General features: G+C 36.3%; 1 protein-coding gene across 1 annotated transcript in view; it reads left to right on the plus strand.

Moving 5' to 3' along the window:
- The first annotated feature begins 3,922 nt into the window (after positions 1 to 3,922).
- CGNL1 (cingulin like 1) overlaps positions 3,923 to 12,934 on the plus strand; it is a 52,518-nt gene continuing 43,506 nt past the window's right edge. Inside the window, 6 exon segments of the mRNA XM_026060902.1 lie at positions 3,923 to 5,500; positions 5,875 to 5,969; positions 6,933 to 7,050; positions 8,237 to 8,338; positions 9,151 to 9,299; positions 10,540 to 10,675. Coding sequence (XP_025916687.1) covers positions 3,923 to 5,500; positions 5,875 to 5,969; positions 6,933 to 7,050; positions 8,237 to 8,338; positions 9,151 to 9,299; positions 10,540 to 10,675 — 2,178 coding nt within the window.

The raw sequence follows: 12,934 nt of genomic DNA on the forward strand, positions 1-12,934 counted from the left end.
GACAGTTGCAGCTGCCAGTACACCCAGCTGCCAGCTCCTCCCCTTTGTCACATGTCAGAATTTAAGTCATTTTTAGTATGGAAAACGAGGCTGATAGTTTGCATTTACCTTAGTGTGCCAGGCTGCAAATTTTGGTGGCTGAAATGTAGACTCATGAATGATTCAGATGCCCCCATTTTTGAGATGGTGACATCTGTCCGAGGAGTAGGGCAGACAGATGGGAGAGTAATAGCTTCAGGCTCTCATCTTAATCTGTTGCTGCACGCCTGGCAAAGCCTGAGATGCAGACTGTATAATGTGTGCATAAAAATATGAATGTAACTGTAATTAAACAGTTATTAGTTTTTCTTAATAAAAAAGTTTATAATTTTCATATATTGTAAAAAAGGCACTTTGGTAATATCTAGTTTGTGGGATGTTACCTACTGTGGCTTGACATCTAACAAATTATGAAGTCTAAGTAAAGCCTCCAAATATTTGAATGGCAGGACCAGTACACATTTTCTGAACCACAGTGGTTTTTCATGTCTTGATTTTTGGTCTGTTCAGTTTTAATAGCAGTATATCAGTATATTTAATAGCAATATATCAGTCAACATAATAAGTTGTCCAACATATCATTATGATATGGACTTATTTCTTGTGTTTGAAAGTACATACTCTATTTCTGCTGTAGTGCTCTTATCCAGTAAAAATTCTGTAATAGGTCTGAGTTGAAAATGTAAAAGGTCTATAAATACGGGAAAAAAAGAACAACCCTAGAATTAGTTCAAAGCTTCCTCTTTTAAATCTTTGTTTTTTTTCCCCAGATATGTTGATTTCTGTAGTGCTAATGCTTAAGTGAGTGGTATACAGGAAAGACATTTGGGGATAAGGGCATGGAGAACACCTGAAGATACAAGAAGCAGTGTGGTAGTATGGGACAGAGTGTATCTGTAGAAAGTTCAGTGGTGAAATAGTTGATAACAAATACATATTTTAAAAATCAAAATTATGAATGCATATTCTTTTCTACTCACTGGTTTTGGGCTATGATGATGCCTAGCTAGAACTGAGTGCATCTTTTTGCATTCAGACTGAGCATGGCAAATTATTTCTGTCACCATATGAATTGGAATGTAGAGCGGGAAAATTAAGTGGGTTTTTGGTAATATTGGAGTCTAAATTTAGTTCAGCATCAAAAGATGGATTTAATTAATGGAGTCTGAATTTTAACTAATGATGTTATTGTTCATCTGAAGTATGTGTTGTAACACTGTCTTACTAATTTTTTTTTTTTAGATGTAGTGAGGATTGATCATTTTTCTGGGTTTTGAAAAAAATTTTATTTAAGAAATTATTACTGTTTTAGAACTTTAGATCATGCCTTGGTGACATTGATTTCTTTTTTTTCCCAGACAACCATAGAGATTAGTTTTAAAAAATTTACGAGAAAATTTATTTTTAAATTTGCTGTTTTGCTAAAACTAGTAATGATATAAATTTTGAATATTTTGTAACATATCTGTAGTAGTAACTCCAGATCAACATCTTATAAAATAATATAAAAATTGAAAGAATAAAAGCTTCAAATTATTTATTTTATTCAAAAGAAGTTAGGAATTTTTTAAACTACTTTGTTGCTTTGAAACAAAAAACTGTACAAAGGCATTGATGTTTCTGTTGGGGAAAAAAGAACTGTTAATTTGGATCCACTCAACAGTGAAGAGCCTGCCTTCTTTTTCCAGCTTCAGCACAACCATTTATTAGATTTGTGTAGCTTGTTTCCTTTATAATATCTGTCTTTTTTAAGTTACAACTCTGTACAGCATTAACTGTTTTTCTTCCATTGCTGTCTCAGCCAGCATCAGTGCTGCTCAGTAGCAGATTTCAGTGTCTTGGTCAAAAACCCAACAGATCAATGGAGGTCTCTTCTTTGACTTCTGAGTGATTAAAGTCAGCCTCTGCCATTTGCCATTTCTTTTCTTCTGCTTATTCACAGAAACAGTGTAATTAATGTGAGATATTATAGGTAATCAGAAAAGAAGGTCAAATAGTATGGAGAAATCTATAGAAAGGAGACCTAAGACAATGAAGTGTATTGGTGCTTGTGTTTCCTTCCATTGTTCTTCCTCTTTCATTTCTGCACCTCCCTCGGCCTTCACTGGCTCATCGGTGCTTTTCTCTTTTTTCTGTTTCTCTTCCTACTGCAGGAAGTCGTAAATTGAGATCAGATTCATGGCATCTGTTTTATTTCCCTTTACTAAGTGAAGTGAACTCCTGTGGTAACTAGTTTACCAAATGTTTTTGTAGCTAAGGAAAACTTTGACATGGAGACTGTTTTTTTTTGTTGTTTTTTCTTCTTCATTAAAACAATCAATTGATGTCTAGCCTTGTGTCTTGAGAAGAACATGCTGATTCCTTCAGATGAAGGGAATTTGCAGTTGAGGAATACCTAGGGTTGATTTTAGGGAGAGGAGAAGGCTTTTCAGGGGAGCTGGCATGTTAGAAAGAAGAGGAATTGGCTGGCGACTAGCACGTTATTAATATCAAGTGAAGCTTTTTAAATCACTGTGAGAAAATGGTAATTCTGCTGCTGCTTAGAATATCTGAGGAAGATGGTTCATGCTGAGATACATAAGAAGAATGGAACTGGCTACAGAGGCTTGTTTTCTAAAGAATAATGCTACTGTTTCAGTTTCCCCTTGGATGTCAGTTATTCAACTTTCTTTAGTGATCTGGTTGTCAGGCTGCAGTGATTACTCAAGTCTTCAGCTTAGTTCAAAAGTTTACTCCGTCCAGGTTTCATATCAGTCTGTCACCCTCTTCTTTTCCAGTCTTCTATAGACACAGCTCCTACTGTTGCCGCATTACCTCTGCCATGAGTAACTAACCAGTTGGCTGTTTGCTCATAATACACAACTGACGGTGAAGTAAAACCGCCCACAAAAACAGTGCCTAGAGAAAGAAAAAACAGGATTTAATATTTAAAGTGCAAATAGGGTTTAATTTGTTGTTTTCTAGATTTGAAACCGTTTTGGCACATATAGCATTGAGTTAGCATTTCTGTTTTTCCTGAAAAATGGGCTATCAGCTTTGGAAATACTAAAAGTATTTTTCCATTTCTGTTGCTCAACAAAGTATCTGTTTTAAAACACCAGCTAGAGTTTTCTGGAAAAAGCCCACAATCAGATTTTTAAATTAATTTGTAGCATAGTTTATACTTATGGATGACAATGAGGTAATAGATGTAAAAGTTTATTTTCAGATGTGCTTAGAAACAAATAATATTTTTACTATAAAATATGATAGTGACATAAAAGGTTTTACAGGACATGGGGAGACAATGTTAGAGGAAACAGTGACACATTTCCATTTCTGAAAACAAAAGTTGAAAAAGCAGATAAAAAGCACAACTTAGAGGCATGAGGATATTGACCTTTCTTGCAGTGCTTTAGTTACCTAAGCCTAAAACTGCCTGCTTGTTTTACTCTTCTGGGCTTACATTTAGGTGTGAATATGGCTGATATTAACTGCTGACTGTAAAATGACCTTTGGTTTGTGATGGTATGCTCTTTCAGTAAATATAGTGGAGATACCCAAAATAAAAGATGCGTTAACTCAAAAAATACTAAACTTGCTTATATTTGAAATATTTTGATTCCAAAGCAACTAGCAAGAGCTATATGTAGGTAATCTTGCACCATTGTTATTTCATAATATTTACATTCATAAAATGTCATTGACACAGAATCTGTCAGTCAGCCGTTTGTCTTTGTTTCACAATGTGTTCACTTTGAGCTTGTGTATTCATTTCATTGCATATCACTTAATTTTCAGAGTCACGCTGAATGGCTGAATAAAGCAATTAATCTAAAGTATTTTAAACAATTAATTAAAATATATATATATTTTTCTACACAGCTATAATCTTCTGATAATCATGGAGCCGTATTTTGCTGGTTTTAAGCATGTGCAGCAGGACTATGAAGTTACTCTTGAACTTGCCAGTGAGGAGACTCAAAAAACTAGCAGTGCACAAAATTCGAAGGCAGGGTCTTATGGTGTCAGTATTAGAGTCCAGGGAATTCATGGACATCCTTACATAGTACTAAACAATACAGAAGGATGTTTGTCAGAAAATCCTCCTCCATCGGGAAAAGAACAGCAGGTCATTTCTCAGACTATAAGTAGGCCAACCACAGACTCTAATACTGCTTTTAAGTTGGAGGACGAAAACAGTGAACACACAAAGTTTCCTGGAACACAGCATGTGCAACCCTGTTTGTTTAAAAGCCTAAAGGTAACCAATATGGATGAAAAAGAAAATGGAATATCGAATTTTAAAGATGGGACACTGAAATCCTCCAGTTTGTTGAACTTTCAAAGACATCCTGAGCTTTTACAGCCTTATGATCCTGAAAAAAATAACTTGAACATGGATACTTACCAATCTTCTATATGCAGTAAATCTAAATCTTTTGCAGATGAAGGTAAAACTGAAGCAAGGCCTTGGATTTCCTCATCCAAAGTAGTGTCCCTACAGAAAACAAATCCATATCTTGCAGAGTCAACCAAAGCAAGTGCAAAAAAAATACACTTGAACAGGTCAGTGGAAGACCAAAATAAGCAGACATTGGATTGTCCCAGTAGTGTGATCAGTCCCAATGAAGCACATGTTTCAGATTCACTTTCATCCGCAGGAGGATCCGCCTGTGTTAGTCCTATTGCTCATCTGGAAACAAGGAAACCTAGACCTGATGTTCTTCCTTTCCGCAGACAAGATTCAGCTGGGCCAGTGTTGGATGACTCACGAAGATCATCATCCTCATCAGCTACTCCCACTTCTGCAAATTCCTTGTACAAATTTTTACTTGATGACCAAGAGTATGCCATCTATGCAGACAATGTTAATCGGCATGAAAACAGAAGGTATATTCCATTTTTACCTGGAACTGGCCGTGATATTGACACTGGTTCACTTCCAGGAGTAGATCAGCTAATTGAAAAGTTTGATAAGAAAGCTGGTCCTCAGAGAAGAGGTAGGATGGGAAAAAGGAATAAGATTCATCCAGATGATCGTAAAAGATCAAGAAGTGTTGATAGTGCCTTGTCATTAGGCCTTGAGGTAAATTCAGATTATTTACATGAATTCAGTAAAAGCTTGGGTAAGTCAACTGAGCACTTGCTAAGACCATCTGAAGTTTGCCTTCATAAGCAGTTACCTAGAGATCAGAAGCTTCCTTCCACAGAGATGAAAGGTTTGGCTCGAAGTACTGGAAAACTGCAAATGCCTGATAAAGACATTCAGAACAGCCATTTCAATTCTTTGCAGTATCATAAACAAAATAGAACTGAGAGCTTCATGTTTAGGTCATCTACACTCCCAGGACAGAGTAAGAGTGAGGAAGTTAAAACAGTAACTTCTACTCTGTTGTTGCCAAACCGATTTACAGTTCCACCAGATACAGGAGCCAAGAAGATTTCTGTAAAAACATTTTCATCCATCCCTAGTATACAGGTAATTTTGAATTTACTCTTTAAGTTGTATTTTGTGCTGTAGTATACTAAAGCTGTCATATTGTTAGATGCATATTTTTCTGTTCTTCATTAGAGCAAACTCCCATCATGTAATACTTCTGAATGGGATAGCAGGATTTTTCTGGAGAATTGTAAATACAAAAAGTAATCCCCTGGATGAGGCTGTAGAAAAAATATTTTCGAAAACAGTCTCATTCTTGTTTGAGAGAATGAATATGGTGGGGACAAGGAGGTACACAGTAAGTATATTTCTTCATAATAGAATAGAACAGAGAATTTTGATTGTAAAAGTTGTATTTGCAAACCCTCATATGATTTTTTTTTTTTTTTTGACATTTTATCTGTTCCTTTTAGGCAACTCCTGATCTCTTAAAAGGCCAGCAAGATCTTGCACAGCAAACAAATGAAGAGACAGCTAAACAGATCCTTTACAATTACCTTAAAGAAGGGTTAGTAAACATAGCTAACTCCTAGAGGGGAAATTGTATCTTCTCAACATTTATTTTCTACTATGTTTGTTTTGAAACTGTAAAATCAAAACTATAACTAAATGAAATGACTACTTCATAACTGTGTATCTCAGCTTTATCCTTTAAGGTGCTGTAGGATCTCGACATACCCATGCAATCAAGACTTACATGAGGTATTGTTCAGGATCTGACTAAATGTACCTGGAAATGGTGAATCAGAATCTGATTTTTTTTCTTTTAAATACTTTTGGAGATGAACTTACTGTGATAAGCAGGTTTGTGAAGAGTTTGAATCGTACCTCATGTGAGCTTAGTGGTTAAAAAAAAAAAAAAAAAGCTTGTTTTAAAAAAAGTGCTTGTATTTCTTAGTTTGACAGAGGTTCTCTTGTTGCTGTGCATTGAATCCTTTCTCCACCTGTATCTTTTTTTCACTTTTGTGTTTTCTAATGATAACTTATTTAAAGATGAGGAAGGAAGGACAGATGAATTAAAGTACATGTGATACACTTAAATTTCTGTGCATCCTTGAAGTTTCTTACTGATGTAGCAGTTTCTGGCAGCAGTTTAAAAGGTATTTTATGGTGCAGTAGTCAGGACTTGAAGAACCTAGTGCTAATTACTTTTAATTTCAGTAGGTTTCTTGAATAATATACATGCTGAATACCTGACTTTTCACAGCCATCATCCTGTAGAAAAGAATTGTGATTAAGGAGTTCAGTGATTTTTTTTTTTTTCCTGAAACATTTGCAATTAAAATTTTTAACAACCTTCTTTTAAATGATTTAATGAAATCATGTTTAAGATAATTTCTGACTTGTTTGTAGTAGGTTTTTGTGGTGGTTATTTTCAATAGTTTGGATACTTTGAATTTGTTTTCTTCCTACCAAAGTAGTAGTGTCTTTGGTCATATCACTGCTCACTTACACTGTGTCTGTGTTTCAGAAGTGCTGATAATGATGATGCCACAAAGAGAAAAGTCAACTTGGTTTTTGAGAAAATTCAGACTTTAAAGTCAAGAGCTGCTGGAAATGCACAGGTGAATAATTAATTGTTTTGGCTTGTTTCATAGTGATGCAGTGTTCATACACAGACCTTTAGGTTGTCTAAATTTGGTAATTTGCTTAGGATATCTTTGAGGTGCACAGTTTGCAAAGATACATAAGCAAACTTGAAGAATATTTTGCAGATCTCTTACAAGGAGTGCTTAAACATGTTCTACTTCAAAAATTTGAATCCCATCACTGATTTCAGTGAGAGTGTTCTTGTAGTCTCCCAGTAGTGTAAATTAATGATAATCTCTCACTTAAGTTCTTTACTGAATCAGCCTTGTGGGAAAGCTTCCTGGTAACAGCTAAAAAAGAATGTAAAGGAATCTGCCATGAGGGCCGTCTTGGGGTTCGTTTTGCTTCTACATATTAGATGAAGAGAGAGATGAATGCTTAACAGTAAATCTTATGGACATCAAAGGGTTGCTGGACCAAAGAAAAAGCTCACATATATAGCTTTTAAAAATAATGTTGGAGCATCTTCTCATTCTAATGATGAAAATAGGTATGTATGAGGAGATAGTATTGTTGTGTATGTAATGTTAAAAAAGCAGTAATCTAGGATATCATTTTAAAATTATGTTGCAATAACATCATTTGACAATCTGCCTATTAAAAAGTTATGATTTCCTGCTAAGTGACGCACCAGTTTTTCAGTTCTTTAAAAAAAAAAAAAAAAGTGAAGAAATTCCCAGTTGTTGCAGTGATAGCATAAAAAGGACTAAACGCTTGCTTTTGGGAGTTATTTTATCTTGGGCTGTAAGGAATGAAAATAAAAATATAAAACACGTGAATAATTACAAAAAAGAGAAGTTGAAAATCTGTCCTCAGACAGACACACAGCCGCACACTTTCCTTTGTTGAGTGTTATCAGTGATATCTCAAAGTGAAGTTTGGCTCGAATATTAGTGATTTAATTCAGATGTTGCCTAGTTTGATTCTTTTTTTTTTAGGTTTGCAGTATTTTCTGTTTTATTGGCAACATGCTTTGAGCAATTACTAAGAAGTTATGTGAAAATCAAATCATGGTTTCTTTGAAAATATTAGCTTGGCTTGACCCATATGAAAAGTCCCAGGTGAGCTCAGGCGATTGATGCAATACTTTATAAGCCTTTCTTGTGGTTTTATTTTAGGTTTTAAAAGGAAATTGTCAGAAAACCTCTTGAATTTGTTGGAGTAAGCATCTCTATTTAATTGTAGGTTTCTGATTCTTCAGCTGAAGTGAAAGCTTTGTCGGAACAAAAAACAGAACTTGAAAGGAAAGTGGAAGAGTTGCAGAAAAAACTGGATCTAGAAATTAGGGTACTGCATTTTGTTGTTAGAAAGCTTTTGAATATTTCAGATATGCTTCTCTAAATAAGTGACAACAGATGAACCAACTGAATCTTGTACAGAAGAAAATGATATATTTTGTTCAATTTTCACTAAGTATTCTATTTGAGACTACATTTTGGGAATGCTTTGTAAGCTGTTGGTGCTTATGTAGTTAAGGATTTGGAACATAATATTTGTTGCATTAAGTGGGTTCTAAAACATCCTGTGGGGTAACTGGTAAGTTTTAGATAGTATAGCTGCTCATAGCATAGTTACCCTTTTTAAGAAATCTCTTTCTTAGTAGTATTTGAGAGGGAGCTTGGAGCTGTGAATTAAAATATTAGGCATATGTACAAAAATTTTCTTAAATATCTGCAGAGGTAGATGTTAAAATCTGTTGACTGCAGGGAGACATATATGGAATGGGAGACAAACTGTATTACTTAGGTAGTTGCTGTTTATTAATTACAGCATTAATTTTCAGTACTGAATGCAATGTAGCTAAGTACAACCATGCTTTAAAGACATGAGAGGGACAGATTGGCTTCCATTTTGAGTCTGTGATAAGAATCAATATACTTGAAACTCTTTAGTTAATTCTGAAGAGACTTCTCTTGTTTTTCATAAAAATCCGAAAGCTGTGCTTTGTGTGTTTTAATATTCATAACTTTTAGTAAACACTTTTACAACTGAAAATAACAAAGTCATGAAATGGCTATTTTTATATCATAATAAACGAGCCTTTGATTTCTTTATGCTTAGTTTATTATCTTGCTTAACTTTTGTTGTACACAATTTAGAATCAGCAAAATGCCAAAGAAGAGAGAGATGCTACACAAGCAACCCTGAAAGAACTTCAGTTGCAACTTGATGAAAATATATGTGAAAAAGATGCCTTAAAAAAGCGGCTGGAAGAAAGTGAGAAGGAACTTAGACAAAACCTAGAGGAGTGAGTTTGTTCTAGAAAACTTATTCACTGGAATTTTTTCCTTTTCTTAAAACGTTTAGATGAATGGAAGGCATATGCAGAGTCCTGCACCTGGGGAGGAATAACCCCATGCACCAGTACAGGTTGGGGGTTGACCTGCTGGAAAGCAGCTCTGTGGAGAAGGACCTGGGAGTGCTGGTGGACACCAAGTTAAGCATGAGGCAGCAATGTGCCCTTGTGGCCAAGAAGGCCAATGGTATCCTGGGGTGCCTCAGGAAGAGTGTTGCCAGCAGGTGGAGGGAGGTGATCCTCCCCCTCTACTCAGCCCTGGTGAGGCCACATCTGGAGTGCTGGGTCCAGTTCTGGGCTCCCCAGTACAAGAGGGATGTGGCACTACTGGAGCAAGTCCAGCGAAGGGCTACTAAGATGATTAGGGGACTGGAGCATCTCTCTTATGAGGAAAGGCTGAGAGAGCTGGGCCTGTTTAGCCTGGAGAAGAGAAGACTGAGCGGGGATCTTATCAATGTGTACAAGTATCTGAAGGGAGGGTGTCAAGAGGATGGGACCAGACTCTTTTCAGTGGTGCCCAGCGACAAGACGCGAGGCAACGGGCACAAACTGAAACACAGAAGTTCTATCTCTGAATATGAGGAAAAACTTTTTCACTGTGAGGGTGACAGAGCACTGGAACAGGTTGCGCAGAGAGGTTGTGGAGTCTCCTTCCTTGGAGATATTCAAAAGCCGTCTGGACACAATGCTGTGCAACGTGCTCTAGCAGGGGGGTTGGACTAGATGATCTCCAGAGGTCCCTTCCAACCTCAACCATTCTGTGATTCTGTGAATCATACAGAGTGGCCTTTGTTACTATAGGAAGTGTTTCAACTGTTTAAAAATTGAGTATTTTTGGAATATCTTGAAGTAAAAGAAAGATTGCTGGATTTATAATCTTTTTATAAATGTGAATTGTTTTTAATATTTCATGGTCATAATGTATAGTTCAGTCTTTAAAATACAGAAATGCTTGAGCACTGTAGTCAAGACAATTGTCTGGGTGCTAGATCAAAAAAAAAACCCTTTCCATTTAAATATCTATTAAAAAGAGTTCTCATTTTTACCCCTCTGACATGTCATTGCTTTGCCTCATTCTATCCCGTTACCGGGTGGGGAGCATGGGAATAGGTACTCATATCTTTTTAGTATTTGGAAGAACAAATTAGCATTTCCACAAATTAAAAAACATGTCTTTTTTTTTTCTGATGAGGCTTTTTCAAGTGAAGATGGAGCGGGAACAATACCAGACTGAGATCAGAGATCTTCAAGACCAGCTGTCTGAGATGCATGATGAACTGGATAATGCAAAACATACTGATGAAGGGGAGAAGGAAGTTCTGATTGAGGTTAGTGAAAAAAGTACTAGAAAAAGGATCAAAAGGTCAAAAAAATGTACAAAAAGTGGGAACTGAGATATAGTAGAAGACAGACATGCTTTAGCTTTTCCCATTTGATCTATCCAAAATAATTTAACATTAGTAAGTGACTTAAGAGGGTATGTTAAAATAGCTAAATTAACACTAAAAAGAATACAACGTATAACTCCTATTATTTTACAGAAAAGGAGAACAAATAATGTGTGGATGAGGGACAACTGAGTTATCCAATGCTGCTGCTGTTTGTTTTCACAAAAAGGGTTGTGGTCAGAAGAGAGAAGACCATGTTCAAGAATGTTTAGAAAAGGTAGAGGTGTACATATTAGCAACACCAGAAGAGATTCCACTAAGAAAATTCAAAGAACTCCTGAAAGCAGTCTCTACATTGTTAACTGTTCATTGATGAGACCAGGGAGAGAGGAGAAGGGACAGCATCTGAAGAGGAACAGAAAAGTTATTATGGCTTTTCTGTCATGTTGGGATGCAATAAGAATCAGCTGTTTCCCTGGTAATAGTAGTAATTTTTACTGATGGTGAAATAGAGAACACTGTTTATTTGATTTGTGGATATTGGTGCAGGATATTGGTGTGGATATTGCCAGGAATGGTCTAGGTGTACTTACCATGTCTCATTGCTGGGGAAGTTTGTACGCTTTTTGAAAGTGAAGTTATTCAGTGCTTGAGAAATACTAAAAGCTGTACGCTTTTATGATTGCTCCTGCTGTTTTACACTGTGTTTGTATACACATGTTTGTATTTATTCTTCTGGCCAGTGCCATATTTTAGAATGTGAGAGTAAACTGTATCAGAAAGATAAAACATACTGCTTTTCATATATAATACAGTATTTTAAAAATTCCTTTAAAAGTCTGCTAATTTTTTTTTCCTCTGAAAGAGACGAAATGGCTTGCTTAACTTCTGAGAATTAAAAGTTTGTTTGTGTTCTTTTGGTAGACATGAAAAATGTGCCCACAAGCTGTGTAGTTTGTGCCTACAAACGTGCAGTGCAGTAATTTTTCAAGATGAATTCCTTCCTTTATGTCCTGAGGGTCCAAACATGAAAAGACAGATTTTACAGTGACAGGTGAAAAACAGAAAAATGTGTGGTCCAGGATTTTACCGTAGTCCTATGATCAATAACTGTGGAATGCTCACTGAAGAATTTCATAGCAATTAATTGGTACTCACATAAACCACATGAGGACTGTAAGCAGTATTTTAATTTAGACAATGAAATATGCAGTTATACAGAATGGCATATTCTGTGAATGTGACTTGTTTAAGTTACAATTTTGTGACTGATCCAAGAATAAAGAACAAATTCTAACTATTTGGTTCCTTTCAGGCAAGGCTGTAATTTCAAAAAGCTGATGACAACAGGAAAAATGGGAAATACATTTGGTATCATGGCATGATTTAAACGTAGGGAATAGTAACAAAAATATCCATTTAAAAGACAGAAACAAGGGACAGATGGGGAAAGAAGTTTTTAATGCACCCTCCAGATGCCAACAACAAGAACTAAGGGAAGGGAAAGCAAGAGTGCACCAGCTGAGGGTTATAACATCAGGGCTAATTGAAAAGTGCTACTAAACCTGAGGACATGGGTGTATAGTTTTCATTATAGCAAAGTACCATCATCATGAGAAAGAGATGAGTTATGAGCCAGCTTTCCCCATGTCACAGATACCTGGAGGCACTTGGACCTTCCAACAGGGTCTACCCTACCTCTGCCTTCTTGGTACCTAAATTTACCAGAGCCACCCAACCCTCACAGCTTGCTAGAAAACACTTACCCTGCTTGTTCCTAACTTGCTGGCACATGTTGTAGGGTTCTCACTCTGACACTTCACCTTGTAAGTAAGTAAATTTGGAGTTCTCCAGGAACAGAGTACTAGCACCTCTCAGGTCCCTGGGAGACCTTCCCTCTTACTAGGTAAGATCTAAAGATACTACTAGGTTTATGCTTCTGAAATAAAGGGTTAAGAATCTGGCTACAAGGTTAAAAGTAAAATTACAGAAATACAAAGCAATAAAATGTGTTAACAATATTGTATCTGCATAATTTGATTCTGTTGTCAGTTGTTAAGGATCTTAAGTATTAAGCTAGCACTCTGCATGGTAGACAGTTGGAAGTTTGGGCTGAGCCAAGTGCAGCAAAGGTGAAGGCTGTCCCCAGGAGGGTCACTGACTCTGTGCTTCCTTCCCAGCAGTTTGGAGAGGGGAAAT

The sequence above is a fragment of the Apteryx rowi genome, unplaced genomic scaffold, assembly GCF_003343035.1.
Source record: "Apteryx rowi isolate R43461 unplaced genomic scaffold, aptRow1 scaffold_172, whole genome shotgun sequence".
Classification (NCBI taxonomy): Eukaryota; Metazoa; Chordata; class Aves; order Apterygiformes; family Apterygidae; genus Apteryx; species Apteryx rowi.